Source organism: Thunnus maccoyii, chromosome 22 (genome assembly GCF_910596095.1).
Source record: "Thunnus maccoyii chromosome 22, fThuMac1.1, whole genome shotgun sequence".
Taxonomy (NCBI): Eukaryota; Metazoa; Chordata; class Actinopteri; order Scombriformes; family Scombridae; genus Thunnus; species Thunnus maccoyii.
In genome coordinates this window covers 1582529-1603857 of record NC_056554.1, presented here as the reverse complement: position 1 = coordinate 1603857, position 21329 = coordinate 1582529, and the positions used below count along the sequence as shown (strand labels likewise).

General features: G+C 42.1%; 1 protein-coding gene and 2 long non-coding RNA genes across 5 annotated transcripts in view; 1 reads left to right on the top strand and 2 right to left on the bottom strand.

Moving 5' to 3' along the window:
* mta2 (metastasis associated 1 family, member 2) overlaps positions 1 to 18808 on the top strand; it is a 27821-nt gene extending 9013 nt beyond the window's left edge. For 2 of the 3 annotated variants that reach the window (XM_042401481.1, XM_042401480.1), the window contains 17 exons: positions 2377 to 2444; positions 6092 to 6185; positions 11327 to 11444; positions 13284 to 13347; positions 13508 to 13625; positions 13749 to 13851; positions 14485 to 14584; positions 15268 to 15456; positions 15604 to 15678; positions 15780 to 15838; positions 15953 to 16053; positions 16312 to 16451; positions 16577 to 16805; positions 16924 to 17013; positions 17103 to 17221; positions 17367 to 17509; positions 18189 to 18808. In XM_042401481.1, coding sequence (XP_042257415.1) covers positions 2377 to 2444; positions 6092 to 6185; positions 11327 to 11444; positions 13284 to 13347; positions 13508 to 13625; positions 13749 to 13851; positions 14485 to 14584; positions 15268 to 15456; positions 15604 to 15678; positions 15780 to 15838; positions 15953 to 16053; positions 16312 to 16451; positions 16577 to 16805; positions 16924 to 17013; positions 17103 to 17221; positions 17367 to 17509; positions 18189 to 18342 — 1964 coding nt within the window. In that variant the 3' untranslated portion in view covers positions 18343 to 18808. The remainder of the gene's footprint in view (positions 1 to 2376; positions 2445 to 6091; positions 6186 to 11326; positions 11445 to 13283; positions 13348 to 13507; positions 13626 to 13748; positions 13852 to 14484; positions 14585 to 15267; positions 15457 to 15603; positions 15679 to 15779; positions 15839 to 15952; positions 16054 to 16311; positions 16452 to 16576; positions 16806 to 16923; positions 17014 to 17102; positions 17222 to 17366; positions 17510 to 18188) is intronic. The other variant, XM_042401482.1, reaches the window with a different exon arrangement.
* On the bottom strand, positions 2416 to 13296 carry LOC121889489. The gene is made up of 3 exons (XR_006093547.1): positions 13215 to 13296; positions 3213 to 3258; positions 2416 to 2497 (listed from the first exon to the last, which is right to left on the bottom strand). It is a non-coding gene; the product is annotated as an uncharacterized LOC121889489 (long non-coding RNA).
* LOC121889487 lies at positions 18591 to 21329 on the bottom strand. The gene is made up of 2 exons (XR_006093545.1): positions 19355 to 21329; positions 18591 to 19270 (listed from the first exon to the last, which is right to left on the bottom strand). It is a non-coding gene; the product is annotated as an uncharacterized LOC121889487 (long non-coding RNA).

Sequence of the window (21329 nt, the reverse complement as noted above, 5' to 3'; positions counted from 1 at the left end):
TTGGCTTGTGGACTATATAAATAAAAATTGATTGATTAATTGAAATGCATCAGTGTTTATTTTAGCCTTAAAGCTAACAGCTGCACAAGAATAGTGCCAAATAACACACAGTATACAATCAACCAAATGATAAATGTGTCATAAAAGAATCAGGAAGCAACACTGAGAATCTCACCAAGCAGCTGGTGTAGTCTTCTACTAGTTGGGCCTATGGACATAATTGAGAGATGATACTTTTAAAAAGTACTGAAGTGTCAGTCCCAGTGTGCGCCCAGTTCAGTGGAAAAGCCGCTAAAACATAATGGACACTGACTCTCGTAGGGTTATCAAGAACTTTGTGTCTTTCTCTCAGGCCCGCCTGAGTCAAGAGCTTCTTTCTTGGCACTTGATGTTAATTTGGCAGCACTCTTGGTCAATGGGAATTGGGACTTTCTTCTAGTGATCCCATTGGAATAAGCTATATAATAGTGAACATTTTTGCAAAAGCAAACACTCTGCCTGTCTGTAGTGCTGTCTACCACGGCTGTCTCTGTTAACCCTCCCTGCCTGCTCAACTGCAGGAAAACCTTTACGATACATTACAAGACTGCAACGATTCATTGATTAGTTGCCAACAAATAAAGTAATTGCCAACTATTTAGATAATCGATTAATTGATCAATGTCAAAAATCCAAACGTTCTTTTGTCTAAGTTTCTCTCTTTCCTTGTCTTAACATTATACTAAACCCAATCATTTTAGGTTTTGGATTGCAAATAAAACGAGACATTGTATGACATCAGCTTGGGCTCTAGGAAATTGTGATGGATAATTGAACTATTTTCTGATATCGTATAGACCAAACGAGTAAGTAATACACAGATAAATTCATTGGTTATGAAAATAATCCTGTGTTGCAGCCCTATAAATATGTAAATGATGTTGTACAGTGTTTCTGTCGGCCTGATCACATTGACTGATTAATAGCAGACCAGCTCAGGGCCCAATCCGCCAATCCAGCGCTGGGGGCTGCAGTGGAGAGGGCGTGTTGATTGAATGAAGTACGATCCAGGAGGTCAACTCGTAGTTACAGATTAATGATTCTAAGGACTTATCAGATGCCAAAACACAGGGCAGCAGTTTGTAACACTCACAGTCAGGATTTTACAACTCTGGAAAGTTATCACGGCCGCAACCGTTTCATTTTCGTTTTGACAACAGTCACGTTACAAAGTAAATCCACCAGGGATGTGCACTTGTATGCAGCATGACGTCAGGTTACATTTTGGCAAAAGTTAAGTCCGGTTCAAATTTTTTGCTGGATAGCTGCTGAGTTTTTTTTCACTGAGTCCCATGCTGTCCCCACTCCCACCGTGTAAACGCACCGCCCCATTCAAATGACTTGGAGGACCACCTTTTTTCACGCATTTGGTCTGAACGCAGCCTTAGTTTTGAAGAGAAGTCTTTCTCAGTTTTCTGTCTACTAGGACTGAGGTGATGAGTTTTCTTTTCTGTTGATTCGGTAAAACAACTAACAGAATCAGAGTAGTGGGACCTTTTTCTTGTAGACTTAATGCTAAGGGTATGGACATTCTGTGGTTATATGCAGCCATCACTGCTCAGAATAAGCTCTAATAGCTAAATGTTAGAGGTGCAACTGATCACAAAACATACAGTTCAGATATGGGTTTGAGTCATGGATTGAATCATTTCAGATCAGCGAAAAAAAGAAAAAAAAAAGGGAAACATAACTTTGTCCAGTCATTTGGTGAAGTTTCCACCAAGCTGTCAGAACCACAATTATAAATGTGTTTTTAACTGACAGTTAGAATCGGTAGATCTGATATTGCTAATTCCTGTAATTATCCATCCATAGGTGTTTTTATTGTTTGTTCATTTGAAGCTGTTTTGTTATGTATTAAACATTGTGAAGTGGGAAAATCTGAAATTCGGGGCAGCTAGATCTCCCACGTCTTTGGTTTCCGTTATGTTGATAACTGATCTAATCTCACTCTTGTTTTTCTTTTGTTTCTAGTAGAATGTGTTAATGATAGAGTGCAGGCTGTTAAACTAGTGTGGACTGGGGGGGGATTGAAAACCATTCTTGTTTATTTTTGGTGTTATGGTCATTTACACTGCTGCTATTCTGCCTATTAAAGAAGTGGGTAAGTAGCTCCAGTGGAAAAGGTATTCCTCAGTGACTTTTAGCAATAGAGCGCTGCTGAGATTTAATAACACAAATGTGTTAGTGAACTATCAGAGGATCAACCAGACATGTAATCGGGGCTGTGGTTCTGTTGTTTAGAAGAACATTTCTTATTTTTATCATTATCTATGGTCACGCATGGATGTGCATATTCTCCTGAGTCTAATCTTTTTGTTTTCTGTTTTCTTCCAGATTACGTGTACTTTGAGAACTCCTCCAGCAACCCTTACCTGATCCGCAGAATAGAAGAGCTCAACAAGGTTGGTTGTCCAGGCTGTGTTTTCCCATCATGCATAGTTTGGATCAGCTGTAGCTAATAAGATACAAGATTTGAGTACAATAAAATTTACATAACTAAAAAAAGAAACGGCAAAAATGTGCAAATAAACAGAAACATCATGCATACATACACATACACACGTACAAACATACTTTACAAATATGGTGTCTTTATTTAAGAAAATGCTGGACTGAAAAGAAAGGTCTTTAGTTAGTCTTTTAGTTCTTTAGTTTTAAAGAACACAGTGTTGGAGCAAGTCTAAGTTCAGCAGCAACTCTTCCATTCGTTGGGTGCATAAATACTGAATGCCATCTCAGCAGACTTTGAAAGTGCTCCAGGCACATGGAGATTTCCACCTTGTGATCGGAGAGATCTGCTGGGGTTATAAACTGACAGCATGTCTGAGGTGTACTGTGCAGTCAGACCAGCAAGTGTTTTGTAAAAAACAAAAAGGAGGATTTTGAATAGTATTCTGAAAACAACAGGTAGCCAGTGAAGGTTCCAGAGGACTGGAGGTACATGGTCTGATCTTTTTGTCCTGGTTAGAACTCATGCAGCTCTGGATAAGTTGTAATCTATGGATTGTTTTGTTTTGTAAGACCCATAAATAGAGAGTTGCAATAATCCAGCCTGCTCATGACAAATGTATGCATAGTTTCTCTGAGTCCGATTGAGAAAGAAAGCCTCTTGTTTCTGGAAAAAAGGCAACCTCGGTGATGGTGTTGAACCCCATCCCATAATCACACACCATTTCACTCAGCCTTCCCCTGGATGCTGTCAGTTATCCATGGCTCCTGTAATGACAGGACATGAGTACAGGAGTCACTTACAGTATATAACCCAGCAGCAGCAGCAGCATATGACACAGGCTTGTTTGCCAGTCAAAGATTAAGCTCATTTATGTAACACTCTTATATTGAAGGGCTTGTGCTGAGCACCAGGAGGACTGTATCGTCCCGAGTGCTAATGGCTGCTGAGCAGAATGAATGGATAATAAGAGAGAGAGAGAGAGAGAGAGAGAGAGAGTGGCCAGCTCTCCAGGTCCAGGCAGGAATGTGAAGCATGCATGGAGGGAAGCGTTGTCTCTTCTTTTTCATCACAGAGAGTGAAACCCCCCTCACCATCTCACCTTACATCACACAACAAGACCATATATACGCTGTCATCTACTACTGTCAGGAGCATCTCTCCACATAAGCAGAGGAGAGCAAGCAGTCAAACAGCAGGCTGAAGTTGGTTTGATAATCACTGGACATGTCGCACCCCGATACAGTCTCCTTCAACTAGCTGAAATCTGGATAGAAAACATTTTCTTTAGCATATCGTCATATCTCAAAAATACCAAAATACCTTTCAATATCATGGTTTTCAAGCCCATAAGGCTGGTTCAGATAATCTGGCTAAACTGTTGGCTTATTTAGAGTTACCTGTGTGATCACAACTGAATGAAGTGATGAAAATAAGACCCAAGTTTTCAGAAAGCAGAAGTGCTGTAGGCAGGATTCCAGCTCCTTACAGAGCAGAAGTGAGTTTACTACCTGTAGGATTTGTTTAGACTGTTTGAGATCAGTGAGTGCTCGGTCTAGACATGGCAGCCAAAAACCTGCTGATAATTAAGGTGGGTTCTTCTAAGAACCAGAATTGGAAAAGTGCTTCTGAATAAGCGTTAAAGCCCCACTCCTCAAATAGAGCATGGGGGGGTGTGGCAGGGTACTGGCTGAATGGCTAGTGAATGTTCCAATTTTACCAGCCACTCAATAGATTATCATTGTTATGTTTAGCTGGTGAGTGAAGCTAATTACCAGCCACTTGTATATTTTACCAGCATTTGGCTAGTGGCTGGTGCTAATATTGAGCCCTGGGGTGTAGTTGATAGTCAGATGGAATCCAGATGTGTCAGAATGGTAGTGATATTATAGCCTAACCTGTCCGCTCACAACCACATTAGCTATATAGAATAGATTAAATGTAAGTAACAGGGATATGTGAAGTGGAAAGGTGAAAGATGATGGCTTCTTTACTGATGGATCATCTATCCTAAGCAATGACTTTATGTCTGTAAATGTTCCTCCTCAGTGGCTCAGTTTGACAAGGGTGCAAAAGCACGCATTACAGCCTCAGTTTAATATGTTTCAGTTGAAATTTGAATAATAAATGCCAAGAGCAGCGTGGTAGCTCTTAGATGCATGGACTGTATGGATGTCTCCATGTGCACCTGCTATTTTGGTTCATGTATGTGCTGCCACGGTTACCACATTACTGCAGTAACGCAATCTCGTCATGTCCACCCTGGCAGGGTCAAGTTGATCACTGCTTCACCGCTGAGTCAGCAGCTCAAGTGATGGGACATTAGTTATTCTCTCAGGTTTGACATAAAGAACGACGCGCCTGCCGAATGCCCACTAATATAAGATAGACATTTAGACTATATAGACTACTACAGGAATAAATGCATTCGTCTTATAATCAGGGTTGCCTTATATTCATCCTATCCGATAGTTAGGAGCCAATTATTTTCTAATATCTGAGGTTTAAATTATGTCTTTATGGCGGTGGTTTGAATGGCTTTGCTAATTTGTGCGGTAAGGAAAAAAAATCAATAACGCGCGGTGATTTATTAAATACTCTCTCAGCCAGTCACATCACTGCTCTCACTCTGAGACAGTTGTGCCAATCACAGTTAAACACGATAACACACAGGCAGCTCAACGAATAGAAAGCTTTTCACTTCCATCCGGGAAGTGTCTGGATGGTTCAGAGCGTCACAACATGAACACACATCACTACAAACCTGCAGCCAAAGACAGATGGAGTAGTTGTTTTCATCAGTTAGTTACTATAATAACAATAGAAATAAAAAATAAAGAAACTGATTTGGTGAAGCTGTTTATGATTCTATCGCACCAACATTATTTCAGCAATAATTCTCATGTATCTCACCTCGTACACTTTCACATAGTTTAGTGATTAATGTTATACAACAGCGTTTGCACTTCAATGTGTTTCAAGGATAAAACAAGAGACGCTACTGTTGCTAAAAAGAAAGTCGGGGCTGATGAGCCCTGCAAACCTGATGTCTCCTACATAAAACAATAGAATATCCAGTTATAACCCCACCAGTCTGATGTGTGTACAGGTGTGTGTGATTTTAATGAAGGTAAACAGTCATGGGTAACGGCACTTCACTCTGGCGCAACACTTCTCAGAGTCTGTGAATTTATCACCATATCAGTCTTGCTGCCTTCAGGTGTTGCAGGGATTTAATGAACTGAAAGCTTTTCATACAGTATAAAGCAGCTGTTGAATCACCCACATTCATTTCTACATCAGTGCAGACTGATTTACTGACTGCAGCATTCTACTCTAGTCATACATCATCATTCCATTTTTGCAACAGCTTCAATTTTTTTTTTTGAACTTTGAGCACAAAATTACAAAATGATTCAGAAAGATATGAAATATCTTAAAAATGCCAGAATACACTGGAGAGGGGTGTTAACATGAGCAGTGAATTTCACCGTGTCGATATGAGTAAAGAGACAGAGAAATCTGGGAATATCACAGATTACAGTGATAGCACTGCTTTATCATGTCGCTAACTGGTAACCTCTGACTGCCCACTTCCAGACAGCCAACGGGAACGTGGAGGCCAAGGTGGTGTGTCTGTTCCGGAGGCGAGACATCTCAGGCAACCTCAACACTCTGGCTGACAGCAACGCAAGTGAGTAGCGACTACATGAACACCTATCCGCTCTCCACACCTGTTGGCCCGCTCTCCAGTGTGAGAGCAGGTATGATACGGCTCACCGCCTTTAATGAACCTGTTCCTCATTGTGTTTCACATAAAAGCCTCACAGCACCTCCTCAGTTTTTAGCTTGTAAATTGCACCAAGGCCTTCTTCAGGGGAAGAGTCCATCACATCTTTTACTTTACTTTGTGAAGCACCTTGAGCTGCTTTTAGTGTGTGTATATACAATGTAAGTGCTGTATAAATAAAGCTGATTATTATCATTCTTATTATTTAGAAGCAGTGATTCATAGTGATCATAATACAACAGAACTTGACCGAGTCGATCTCACTGATTTATGTCATATCAGTTTTAAGAGTCTCTTATTTCATTCATATCATATGTTATAATCTTATTAGCTGAAACATTCAGAATCAGAACCTCTAATATTTGGATCCATCATCTCATAAAAAATAAGGTGTGCAAAGTCAGCAGGAAGTAATCTAATACTTTAATGATTTAGATACATTTAATCATCATGTTATTATAAGGTTTCATCATTAGCTTTTAGCCCTGAATCAAAAGATCTTACTGGAGTGATTTTCTGTCTTTGAGACGTAGTGATAATAGTAATAATCACTCCCTTTTTTTTTTTTAATGAAATACCTCTGTAGTATAGTGTCAGTATGTGATGTCTGCCCCCCCCCCTCCTCCTCCTCCACCCCGCCCTGATCAGCCTATAAGCCTCAGTCCTCTGTCTTGTGTGTGATCACAGAGACGAGGAGGTGGGAGGAGGGTGGAGGTAGCGGGGTGGTGCTAATGGCATGCAGACTACTGAAGCCTGATCACATTCAGTCATTACCACCAACACCACCACCACCAGCAGCAGCAGCAGCTCCCCCCCCCCCCCCCCCCCTCCCTCCCTCCCTCCCTCCTCCTGGGCCGCAGTGATCCAGACAAAGACATCCACACACACACACACACACACACACACACACACACACACACACACACACACACACACACACACACACACCACACCTCAAAATGGATGCATTAATGCTGCTTTTTTTTTTCACTGTGCTCAGCATCACACACACACACGCACAGAGATGCTAAGTGTTTGTTCACTGGGCATGTGTGGACAATTCATCATGTGTTGTCAGTGTCTGCAGGCAGCCTGGACTGCCCTCTTTAGGTTTATATTCTTGTCTTTTTAAGACAGGTGGTTTTAATAAAGATTCTCTGATCATTCTCCACTGATCATCATGTACGCTCACAGTTTCTTCCTCTCCTACTGAAAGCATCATCAGTCTAATTACTTATTTTTCAAGTCACATAATTCATCTCATTGTGGTAGAAATTCGGATATTTCTTGCCAATTAACACCTAAAGCCGACTGAGCCGAGGGAGAGACGATAAAATCACAACTCGTGTAAAAAACACAACGTCCACACAACCATCTACAACGAAACACCAGCTCAACAGGAATCTCTCTTCTCTTCTCTTCATCCTCCCTTCAGTTAACAAACAAAATCTGAGCGTCACAGCCAGCAGACACTCTGCTGAGTCAAAGCTCCGCTCAGTCCATCATCACCTCTCTACACTCTACCTGTTGGGCTTTTCCTTATCTGAACTGAAGGTCTGAGGGGAGAGTCAGTTGAATATCGTGCAGATTGTTTTTTTTTGTTGTTTTATGTAAACGCTTTCCATGTTCAAGAATGAACTTAATCAATAAAATAAGTCATTCCTAGATTAGATTTTTGCTGCCAGGTTTCACAGTCTCATCATTTATTCACTCTCATTCCTATTTTTCTGTTTCTCCACTTATGACTGAGTTAATAGGGGATTTCGCTCGTGCACTGCTGCACCGAGAAGTCGTTGAAATCACTCTGACGATCATAACGACAGCAGTTATACTGACATATAAAATGAATGATCACACAGAAAGTTTACTGCCACGCTGCTCCCAACTGTTTCTGGATGTTTTCCAAAACTTCTGCTTTTCCTCTTTTTTACGCTCGAACACAACGCCAGCATGTTGAGATTTATCCACTCTGGAGACCGTTTTCCACTAGTGGATCTCCAGACTAGAGATGTGCTGGTATACCTTTTTTTTTACTGTATACCGCAGCGAAACATGCTGATTTTATTAACACCGCCAACCACGTCCATTACCGTCATTACAGTGATTATCAGCTTTTTCAGAGGACGCGGTGAACGCAGCAGCAGCACTCCTGCCTTCATCCATTTTTTTTTTATTTTTGTTTAGCAACAAAGAAGGAGCTTTCTACTGGTACGCTGTCACTGTGGAGCTCTAGCTACTCTGGCCAGGACATTAGCTGTCAACCCACTGAATTGCGGCTAACTCACGGGTGTTAAGTTTTAACATTCAATGAGAGAGAGAGAGAGAGAGCTGCATTTTACACCATGTTGTGATCATGGTGTGAAGTGTTTTAACTATATTTCAGCAATAATAATAGGATGTCAGGAAACGTTGATGATTATTGTGATATTACTGTCATATTATTAGCTACAATAACATCTCATATTCTTGACGGAGCCAGTTGAGTGTGGACCTGGTTTTAAAGTCCATCCACTTGTCTTCCACACATATGCATGTATGGGACCTGGTCTAACTTAGTCTGGTCTGTGCAGGTCTGGCTTGACACACAGTGATCCTGTAGCAGTGATGAAGAAGACTACATGCTTTCCTCATTTCTACTAAAGCTCTGCTTTATCTGCCTCATCGTCGTCTTCCTCCTCCTTCTACACACATCAATTCTTTGTGCATAACAAAAGGCCCTTGATCTGTCCCTGAGGGCCACAGCATGCAACGGGTTAATTCAGACTTGCCTTGTGTCTTTGTCAGAGCGAAGAAAAAGTGTGTGTGTGTGTGTGTGTGTGTGTGTGTGTGTGTGTGTGTGTGTGTGTGTGTGTGTGTGTGTGTGTGTGAGCGCGCGCACGCACGCGTGTGTGTGTACAAGGAGTGTGTTGCTGCTCTGGGTGCGCTTTAAGTGCTTGTCGCTCCTTCTGTGTATTTGTGTGGTTTCTTCTAGTGTGTGTGTGTGTGTGTGTGTGTGTGTGTGTGTGTGTGGGTGTGGGGAGGGAGTTGGGGATACATGTTGGGGGGGAGGGGGGATGGGCGCCTCAGGTTTGGTACACAGGGTTTCCTACTTTGTCTGGCAGGGACTAGCCGGACAGGGGGAGGAGGGGGGGAGGGGGGTTGAGAGGTTAACAGAAAAGGGGTGTGGCTTAAGGTAGCGTCCCTCTCTCTCGCTCTCTCTCTCTCTCTCTCTCTCTCTCTCCCTTGTCCTCACTGACAGGGTTTCCTGTGGCTGAGTGCAGGGGCGGAGTCCACGGAGATGGAGCGATATAGTCCCTCCCCTCCAGCTTGCAACAAATTACTCACCCGCCTGAAATTAGGAATGCGCAATCTAGTGGCCGAACACACACACACACACACACACACACAGAGCCGCTTACTGGCTGGAACATGGGTGTCACATGGGTTTGGTAATGTGAAACATTTGCATTGTTGTACAGTAAGTCCATTAGTAACTGTGTCTGTGGATGGCAAAGATCAAGCACACAGTTTAAATGAATCAATTTCTTGTAGATGACTAAATTCTAGAAATCACATTAGGGAGCAATTTTCTCTGTAACCTGATAATTTAGTGACCTTTGAACTCTTATAAAGTGCTTCGCAGATGATTAACACAATATTAACTGCTGCAATAAAAAGTAAAAGCAATAACAGCAAAGTAAGAAATTAACCCAGAGGACAAAAAAAAACTATAAAAGGTCATTACACAGCAGATTGAGGCTGAAGGCTTAAAAAAACACACAGCCCTCTCATTCATTTCAATGAGACCACTGAGTTAGCATGAAGTCTCCATCAAAAACGTTGAGTCGTGCTCAGTCACATACATGCAAGTGCACGCTCCTGACCATTTCTAACTTCCATGTACCTGCTGCTATAATTATAATGTAATATACAGTAGATTATGAATGAATGACTGAAGTCTTTGCGTACCAGTTTTATAATTAAACAGCCTGTAGTTTGTTGATGCTAAAAGATGCTAAAGTTTAAGATCATGGAGCTGATGATCTGTATAGTGATGATGATCTGTATTGAGAGTGAAAGTATATTTTCTGGAAAATCTGTTGAGAAACAGTTAATGAATACAATAACCACACAGGGATATCTTGTTTTTCCAGTAAAATGCCTGATAAATCAAAGTAATTCATCACATTGATGCAAAAACGATCCATTTTAGCATACAGCAGACCTGCTCATTGACTTGTAACATTGCCCACAAAGGTCTCATGCACCTACAGAATGGTAGATAAATGTATGTCATCTCCAGCCCTAACTTGAAACTATGGACACAGTGGATAAAATGAGCCTTCAGCTTCATGGATCTATTTCATGTCTCACCTGTACCTGAAGCAACACGCTCCCACCAACACACAGCCCACAGCCCTGCTTTTTTGTAACATTGCTGTTTTTCGATCCGAACAACGACAGGCTCACGGCTGGTAATGATTCATCATAAACTATTAAGTCTGGCCAGCAAAAAAAAAACGCCCTCTTCAAACCCCATCAGTACACCCACTGGAAGATAGAGTTATGACACAGTGTCACGCGTGATAAGACTGCTCTCAGTTCATACATTTGGTCCAGGCATGATTCTTCTCTCTCTCTCTCTTTTTATCCTCCTAATACACACAAGCCTCGCTACCTAGTAGGGAAAAATAAGAGAGAGACAGAAAAGAGCCACCAGGCAGGCCTCTATATGAATCAAAAAAAAACATGAAAACAATTGTGGTACTAAGCAAACGATGGGTTGACTTGATACCTTGATTCAACTTCCTGTCAGAGCATTAACTGCAGCTGTGAATGTGTTTTCTCTTTGAATTTCCAGTTTTCAACCGCCTGCAGGGGTCTGATTCCATACACACTGTAGGTTGCAAACCACTGTTAGAGCGTTAAGCTAGCAGGCTATGTTGGAATTCTGTTTGTCATGTTGTTGTTTTTTTCTGTTTGTGATAGCGTGTGATGTTTTGTCACGTCAGTAGAAAACCAGTGCTGATGCCTATGTGTGTTTTTTTTTTTTGTTTTTTTTTTAGGAGAGTTCGAGGAGGAGTCGAAGCAGCCGTCGCTGTCTGAACAACAGAAACACCAGCTCAAACACAGAGAACTCTTCCTCTCTCGACAGTTCGAATCTCTTCCTGCTACTCACATACGGTACGTCTTTTTACTAACAGCAGCTGCTGATACTACGCTGATACAAAGTCAACTCAGTCTCAGTTAACTCTGGACTTTACCCTCCAGCTACGACACAGCTCACATGAAAGGAGCAGAGTTATCAACAGTATTAAAGAATGTTTTTACTTTGTTGTCTCATAATGAACAAACTATTATAAAGATGTGATGCACACAAAGTAAGAGCAATTCCACCGAGAGGAGCGAGGAGGAGGAAAATAATTGAATGGTTGATGAGGGAGCTAATTAACACTGTGGATTATTTTTCTAATTTAGTGTTTATTTCCTACTTTTTTTAGTTTATTTTATCACTGTGGTGATCTAACCCGATAATAGAGCCAGTTTTGTGATGCTGGAACACCTGAGTTAAGACCAAAGATAGCTGGTTTGAAGCCAGACACCTGTCATGTACATTTAACCGTTCTCAAGCCATCCCTGTGACATCACTGTCGGCGTCAGGTGCAACAACACCACAACTATACCATAGCAATCATCAAAAGGACCTCATGCTGACCACACTATAGTTAGAGTTGTGAAACTCCCCCAAATGTAGTTAGATTTCTGAGACATTTTTGGTTTAGTATTCAGTCTGCTACTGAAGGTCAAAACTGTTCAAAAGACAGGTACAGGCCTTTACTCTGTGCACTTGACTTATCTCTCAGCAGCACAGTCACATTAAAATTCTGAGGTCGGCACAATCGTCTTGTGTTGAACTTTCTGGGAAAAACCCATCCCTTTTTAACACACACACGTGTCTCTCATAGAACACTGCAGGGCTCGAGTGTTACAGTTTTGGGACTTGAAAGAGACAGATAAACAACAATAAAAAAAATTGTGGAAAAAGTATTGGCCAAGTTCCAAAATTGCTGGATCCTACAATTCCATAATACAAGTCAATAGCGTCTTTCATTCCATGTCTTTCAAACTCCACAGCTCCAGTTTGTAACAGTTTGACTCTCTGTGATGATGTGTAGACATTATATATATATATATACAGCATCATAGATATTCTACTAGTAGCCCTCATGACAAGTAAACACATCTTAATGTGTACAATTGATGGAGTGCCCCTTTAATCTGAAAGAAATCGAGAGGTGTGTCACATTTGCTTGTGGAAAAAAAAAAGATCCAAATCATCATAATAATAGTGAATAATGTATTAAAACACATTTCCACCAATAGATAGTCTAAAAAATGATGTATTATATTACACTTCTCTCAGCTGGACCACCACATTTCAACCATGTACAAAACAGTTGTTTCTCAGGGCTTTTAGTTTGTTGACCAGTTTGTATCTAACTTGGAACGCAGCCAGTGAGTCTGAAGTCACAGTGTTTGTAGTTACATTTGATAAAACACTATTTATCAGCAAAGTTTGGCCATGTAATGCCCAGTCCTTACAAAATGTAGAACACGTGAACATGACACATCATACAGATGAATCTGAGGTTTGAATGAAATGAATAGGTTTGGTTAGGTGCTGTGCTACATTACAATCCCATCAGTATCCCCTCATTTCTGCTGGGGGTGGACACAGTGACAAGAACACCTTCTGGTATAATATAATACATCAAGTTAACACTGCCTTTTTGACACATCTACTATATTTTTTTTAGTTGAGAGGTACTGTTAAGTTCATGGTCATAGTATTATATTGTTTGGTGTTTTGTTATTCATCCAGTAATGGATGCACAGACTGTGTTTGCAAGCATGGACTGTCTAAAATAACTTGATTTGAACTCCTATTTGTACCTTGTGGGACTGTAGAGTCTGTACATCTTTGTCATACTGGTCTCTGAATGCTCCTCGCTGTCTCTCCAGGGGGAAATGTAATGTCACCCTCCTCAATGAAACAGATGTCTTGGCCGGCTACCTAGAGAAAGAGGTAAGATGCCATCTGTTCATTTCTCATCAACTCATCACGATGGGGTGCATTTACTCCCTTTTTTTTTTTTTTTTTTAACTATTTCACACTGTTGGTGAATTGAACAATCACAAAGCACTTGGCAAGCAGCTGTAATGTTTTTTCTCTATGTTCTGTCCAGGATTGTTTCTTCTACTCGCTGGTGTTTGACCCGGTCCAGAAGACCCTGCTGGCAGACCAGGGAGAGATCCGAGTGGGCTCCAAGTATCAGGCGGAGATCCCTGACAAGCTAGCTGAGGGTGAGCAGCACACTGAAAGTTTCAGATACCAGGAAAACAAATGTTTCCAGATTTCAGTTGCTATTTGAGCATTTTCTACTAGTAAAACGTCCTAAGTTGAACCCACTTCCTTTTGTGTCTCAGGTGAATCAGACAACCGGATCCAGGAGAAGCTGGAGACCAAGGTGTGGGACCCCAACAACCAGCTCAAAGACCCTCAGATCGACCAGTTCCTGGTGGTAGCAAGGTAACGCTCCCCTTCCATCTGTCAACCAGTTGCATCATCATCACATCCTGTTGCCATGGTGACTTGTGACTCTACCATCAGCAGGGAAGGTTTTCTGGAGGAACAAGCTCAATAATTTCTTATGAAAGGAAATTATTTTTTCATGGTGTTCCAAAGAGGATCAGCTGATTGCAATTAACAGAGGCATATCCAACACATTATATATATATTCATAATGTATACATGCATATACTGTTAGGCAGAAATGTATTAGAATGCACATTTAACACTACAGTATAGCAGTGGAATGATGGTGCAGCAGTAGTGTAATGATTTTTTAAAATTTTTTTGTAAATCCATGTAAAGTTTTCTTTTGGAGGGAATCCTCCTGCTGCCTATGAACTGCTCCAACAGCACAAACACTCCATCTAGTGGCCATTTAATGAAAAATCAGCAATACACAAAAAATCCTATTCACTCATAACTCAGTCAAATCTGAACACAAAGACATGATAAACAGATTTTTAGATTGAGTGTGACTCACACTTTCTGGGGGATATTATTATGTCTGATGTCCATCACAAACACACGTCTGTATATCTGGTGAGAAGTCATGTGTCATGACTTCCAGTAACAGTTCCATGTGTGTTCCAGGGCTGTGGGGACTTTTGCTCGGGCCCTGGACTGCAGCAGCTCCATTCGCCAGCCCAGCCTCCATATGAGTGCAGCTGCAGCCTCCAGAGACATCACACTGGTGAGACACACACACACACACATACACACACTAGACAGATAGACTTTATACATTACATTACAAAGGGACAAAGTAGTCAGAACTGTTCAAGGGATAAAAATGTGTCTAATTTAAGGGAGTCTTGAAGCTTTTTCCACTTCTGAGGAGCATAATAGGTGAATGCAGTTTTTCTACACTTCTGATTGGTTGTATTTATTTATTGGGACATTGTAGTGTTTAACATAAAAGATGCACTGCACTGGAGCTAAAACTGTACGGGATATCCAAGATAATGCATCCTTGTGAACGAGAACAGTCTAAAAAGTGATGATAAATAAAATAGTAGCTTATTTAGGATGGCTTTATAAATAAAACAAGACAGTGTTGTTCCCTTTGAGTGGTAAGTGATGTCCACCCTACTTGTTCATAGAGGATACAGTGATGGGTTCTAAAACTGCTCTACAGCTCTCAAACTCTGTAAACAATCCAAACCAAGCATTTAAATGTAAGCCTACTGACATGTATTTGCATAGTTATATTTTTGCTTGAATTATTGCTTTATTATATAATCTTGTGCCCTGTGTCAAAGCTAGTTTGAAGACATGTGTACTGGTGTAGTGTTCCTGACAGGCTACATGGTCGTGCGAGAGAATCTGTGATGACGAAGCTCTTCTGTTCCACCTCTCCTCTCTCTCTGCTCTTAGTTCCACGCTATGGACACGTTGCAGAAGAACAACTATGACCTGGCCAAAGCCATGTCCACCCTGGTGCCTCAGGGGGGTCCGGTGCTCTGCCGCGACGAGATGGAGGAGTGGAGCGCCTCCGAGGCCATGCTGTTCGAAGAGGCTCTGGAGAAATACGGCAAGGACTTCAATGACATCCGCCAGGACTTTGTAAGCTCTTCTTCTCTGCTTTCTTTTATATATGAGGATATGTTGTCTCTCCACTGCCTTATGATCATTTTCAAATAGAACCATCAGTAGCAACAGAACTGCATGTGGAATTCTAGTTTAAATATATTTTTGTTTCTTCTTCCTCAGCTGCCCTGGAAGTCTCTAGCCAGTGTGGTCCAGTTCTACTACATGTGGAAGACTACAGATCGCTACATCCAACAGGTAAATACACACACACACACACACACAGCAAGCCACAAAATACACAACAGCATTGTCCCATTTGCTACTTACTGCTCATCTCTATGGTTTCTCTCTTTCAGAAACGACTGAAGGCAGCAGAGGCAGACAGCAAGCTGAAGCAGGTGTACATCCCCACCTAGTGAGTATTACTGTCTCCTGCAACACTGAATACTTCTCTTTGAGTTAGAATGACTCAAAACAACTGCCTCACCTTCTTCTTCTTCTTCTTCTCACGCTCCCCTTCTCTCACCAGCACCAAACCCAACCCCAATCAGATCATGGTGCCGGGCAGCAAGCCGGGGATGAACGGAGCCGCAGGCTTTCAGAAAGGACTCAGCTGTGAGAGCTGCCACAGTAAGTACAGTCTGAAGTCTGCTTTCACTCTGGATTTGACTGCAGAGGAAGTTTGAGAGAAAAAATTACTATTTGTCTGACAGCACTGAGTTTCAGTACTGATATTAAAACAGAAATTTTAGAGCATTTTGTCCACTGCAGGAATCTTAACCCATAACCTCACCCAAAACAGCAACTAGGATGTTTGACTCTATTGTCTGTATTGACTCTAAAAGGTCCATTTGTATTAACTCTCTGAATGTCCTGTCACCAACCCAGCGGCCCAGTCACCTCAGTGGTACGCCTGGGGCCCTCCCAACATGCAGTGCAGACTGTGCGCCTCCTGCTGGATCTACTGGAAGAAGTACGGAGGCCTGAAGACCCCCACACAGCTAGAGGGCGCTGCTAGAGCTGGCTCTGTATGTCTCCTCCCTCACATTTTGATCTGATCTTTTTAGATGCGACTTTCAATATCTAAGTCTAAAACAGTACAGAAATCAACCATGAGCTATTCACTATAGCTACATTCTTCCTCTCTGACCAGGAGTCAGGCCCCCGCGGTCACATGACCCGCCAGGAGGTCCAGGGCATGTCACCGTTCACTCGCAACGAGGGTCGAGCCAAGCTGCTGGCCAAGAACCGCCAGACGTTCATCCTGCAGACCACCAAGCTGACCCGCATCGCTCGGCGGGTGTGCGAGGACATCCTGCAGCCGCGCCGCGCCGCACGACGGCCCTACGCCTCCATCAACGCCAACGCCGTCAAGGCTGAGTGTATGTACACACACTTACACACATGAACTGCCTTTAAATGAAAGGCCAGTATCAGTCAGTTGTTTGACAGACTGATATCTGTTGCTTCACATGTTTGATTCGCTGTCTGTCTCTTCAGGTATGATCCGGCTGCCCAAAGCTACAAAAACTAATGTAAAGAGCAAGGTGGTGCCTCGACAGTCACTGGCCACCATAGTGAAGGATTTAGGTGAGAACTCCCAGACTGCTATATCTGCTAATCCGTTCTCTCTGAAGTGTGATTGGATGGTGAGGAGTGTCGTTGTGTCCTCTCTGCAGCCATATCAGCTCCTCTGAAACTGAAGGCGTCCAGAGGACCCCCAACACCCATCAACAGGAACCAGGCCAGCCAGCCTCGTGGGGGCCAAAGCCTGCTGGGGAAGAGAGGCTTCGACAGCGTCAGTATCCCACACACACACACACACACACACACACACACACACACACACACACACACACAGAACTTGGTGGAATTGTCTCACAACCTTGTTCACCTTCAACTGCTCAACCATAACCACGCGCCTGTCTTTTATTGGTTCACAGGCTACAGGGGTGCCCTACCCAGCCAATGGGAGGCCGTACACTTCAGGTATGAGGACCACCTCCCAGTCTGTCATCAAGCGGCAGAAGGTCAGCCAGGGGGAGGCTCCTAACCCCGTGGTGTTTGTGGCCACAAAGGACACCAGGTACATTTAACAGTGTCAGTCCTGTCATCAGTATGTGACAGATGAAGCAGCAACACCTCCACACTGTGTTGGCCTTTTGTTTAATTAGATGAAAAGATGGTTACTATTCTCATGTCTGTACGGTAAATATGAAGTTACAGCCAGCAGCTGGTTAGCCTAGCTTAGCATAAAGATTGAGATTAAACAAACCAGATCTTTAGAGGTGCTGGTAGGTGGATTGTTACCTTTCAACAAAGCTGTTTCCAGTATTTATGCTAAGCTAGGCTAACCACCTGCAGACAGTAGCTTCATATTTACTGTACAGGCTATTAACAACTTTCCATTGAATGAAACTTTAAGGACAGGTTCACAATTTTTCAAGTCTGTCTTGAAACAACAGTCAGGAGCCCAAACGAACATTCAAACCTGTTTTTCTTGCTGTAATCATTCCTGCTGTTCATACTGACCATTAGAAGATTCCTTCATAATGCACTTACAATCCACAGTCCTCCTTCTCTGCCCAAAAAAAGGTTAACTGTTTTTCATGAAACTTTGTTTGGATGCCAAAATCAATCTACTGTATGTCACCTTCTAATCTCACTTCATCAGATACCTGTTGTTCAATCACCATCACTTGTAAATGGACAGTTTTGTATACAGACCATGATGTGTTTTTGTCCCTGCTGGTCTCTTTAACCAGGGCTCTGAGGAAACATCTAACCCAGTCAGAGATGCGTCGGGCAGCGAGGAAACCTCACCTCCCGGTCCGGATCAAGCTGCCACCTCCCCCTCGCTCCCTGGCCCTGTCCCTGCTCCCCTCCAGCACCAGCGAACCCATCGTCCTGGAGGACTGAAGGGGAGTCACGGGGGGGGGGGGGGGGGGTCTTTTAACAGGACATGGGGGGTCAGGAGGGAGTTGGGGAGGGAGTTGGGGAGGGTCTGTGCTCAGGTCGTCACTTACCAGGCAGCACAGTACGTCATACCAGTAGTCTTTTATTTTCCCTCTTTTCAGTGTCATTTTTCTTTAGTCCTCTGTTACTCCCCAAAAGTGGATGTGTCCAACACACACACACACACACACACAAACACACACACACACACACACACACAAACACACACACACACACACTTCGATGACTGTGCATTTCATTTTAATTAACATACTGACACTCACACAACACCTTGGGCTTTGTAGTATTTTATTCCAGATCCTGAATTATTTTTGCTCCCCTTTTTAATGCCGCCTGTTTTTAAATGTGTAATTTAAATCAAGATATTTCTCATCCTGAAACAATGGTGATAAAGCACACTTTGTTTTTCCTCCACGTCTCTATCTTTGTGTAAATATATGCATCATCGAAGGGGGTGACCAGCAGTATGCGATGAAAAACGGGGAAATGAGAGAGTGTGGGGGACAGCTCTGGCAGGGCGAAGATCAGATTTTAATCCAGATGTTACTCATACACTCCATCATTAAGGTCTCAGTATGTGTGTCACTATGCAGACATGTACGTGGCTCTCTTAACCTGACTGGTTGCGGGCGTGGCAGATGGTAGCTCACTGACTACACCTTCAATGGTTGAAGTTCAGGAGACATGTCGACAGAGCTGCCCTCAGTCGGTGTGAACGTACAGTGTTTGATCCATCTGCCGCTATTTTATTTTACTCCGTAACCTGTCAACGTTTACCATCATCAGTCAGGAGCCAACCACATACCTGTTACAGGTGTTAATAAACCCTGACAGGTCAAAATCCTTCCCTAGATTTTCATCCCATCTGCACCTCTTAACATCCTCTGTTTTTATGGAAGTGTTAATAAACCCTGACAGGTCAAAATCCTTCCCTAGATTTTCATCCCATCTGCACCTCTTAACATCCTCTGTTTTTATGGAAGTCCCTCAGTGTCTCAAATATTTGAGCCAGCACAAAACAACTTGAGCAGTGTCAAAGTCAAGGTGTGAAGAGTGTGTGGAGCAAGGAGGAGAGAAGGCTGAGTGTACTTAATGGTTGAAGTTAGGAAGGGATCGTTTTGTTTGCTCACTATCATCAAAGCTGCTTTCTTAATTTTGGCGAGATGTATCACTCATACAAAGTCAAAAGTGTCCTCCTGTTAGACAAGCCATTCTAAGTAACATCAGCTTCAGGGCTGCAACTAAGCATTATCTTCATTATCTATTCATTTGCCAATTATCTTCCTAATTAATCAATATAAACGCCCATCACATTTCCTCAAAGCCCAAAGATATTCAGTTTGATTAATGTAGCTGTGCATTTAGTAACTGATGAAGAGACTAATCATTTCAATTCTAATCAGGTTACTAGCTATGCAACAGGCTTTAAATGAAGTAACTATGTTCCTAACAGTAAATGTTCTCTCATTCAGAACCGAACCAAGCACGGAACAATGGAACTCATTTAAAATCATGTGTGTGTGTTTACTTAATCCTGATTCCTCCTTTTTTGATCGTTTGCAGACCCTGAACTGAATCCCGACTTCACTGCTCAAGTTAGTTTTGTGCTATCTTAACAGTTTTGTGACTAGTAACCTTCCGTACTGTCTCCCTATTCATGAGGCACCGCAGAAGTCATTTTTTTAGAAATTGAGGAAAGGTTGCTGTTGCAGTAAAAACCGTATTTCGTCTTTCATCTCCTGTCACTTGATCGCCACGCTTTTACAGCCACTTTTAGTCGGTATTAAGCGAGAAGCGCCCCGCTTCAGGCAGTCTGGATTCAAAGAGGTCTGTAGGTTTAACTGCTTAGGAGAGTTGAATGATTGTGGTTACCATGGATTTGCACGAGTTACTGTGTTGACTTGCCATGACGAGCGAACACATTTTGGCTTTGAGGTACTATGTTTGAGTCTGCAGAAGTCCAAAACGAAGCCATAATGTGCAAAACAGTGCGATATCCATAAGTGTGTGGACGCTTTAATCCCTGAGGTAATGTTAGACTAAAGCCACAGCATTTCTTACAATGTACTGTTTGGTTGGTTTGAATAAAAGTGACACAATTATGTTACTGGTCAGTTGATAAAAGTCTGTATGTAAATGTACGGAAGGTAATTGGGGCCAAAAATTGAGTTCAGAAATTAATGTTAAAAAATTGTGAAGAGACCGAGATTAAAGTCATACTTGTTCTCAAAATCTTAATTTCAGAACTTTTTTTTTCCCCCCACATGGCCTTAATTGTCTTCTGTAAACGTCTGATGATGCAGAACAGAAGTCATGTTTTTTGATTGTGATTGGGTATGACAACAATGTGAAAGGAATCCATCTGTCTCAACTTGTGCTTTCATTTGTTTATTTTAGTCCCCCCCCTTGTTTGTACCATTATGAAAGGGTGAGTACTAAAAGTTGTTAATTGGATAATTATAATTCCTCTGTATCCCTCAGCCTGTGACTTCCACAGCAGTGAGGGCTTACAAGGGTTTTATAAGCAAGTTTGGTCCCAATGTGGGCTTTGTAATATTTCTCAAAAAAAAAAAAAAGAAATTGAAGTGTTGAGTTTGTAGCAAATACTAATCTGTGTAAAGAAAAGTGGAAAACTGGCATATTGGAAACTTTTTTTACATCTAAAGTGTGTAATTCTGCTCCATTATTGTGGAGATGGCTCTAATAGGCTACTGTACATGTGAAGCATTGCTCTCCTTCATTGGGTGGGTGGGCTGGTCATTTCAACCAGGGGCAACATTCAAAAGGGACAGGGTGCTGATTTTTGTATGATGGGAGAGACAAACATGCTACAATTGAAACTTTTTCTCAAGTGTTTTTTATTCCAATGTCTCTGTATCCTTTAATGTATCTTGATAAGAAAAGAAATAAAGATTTTTTTTTTCTTCGTG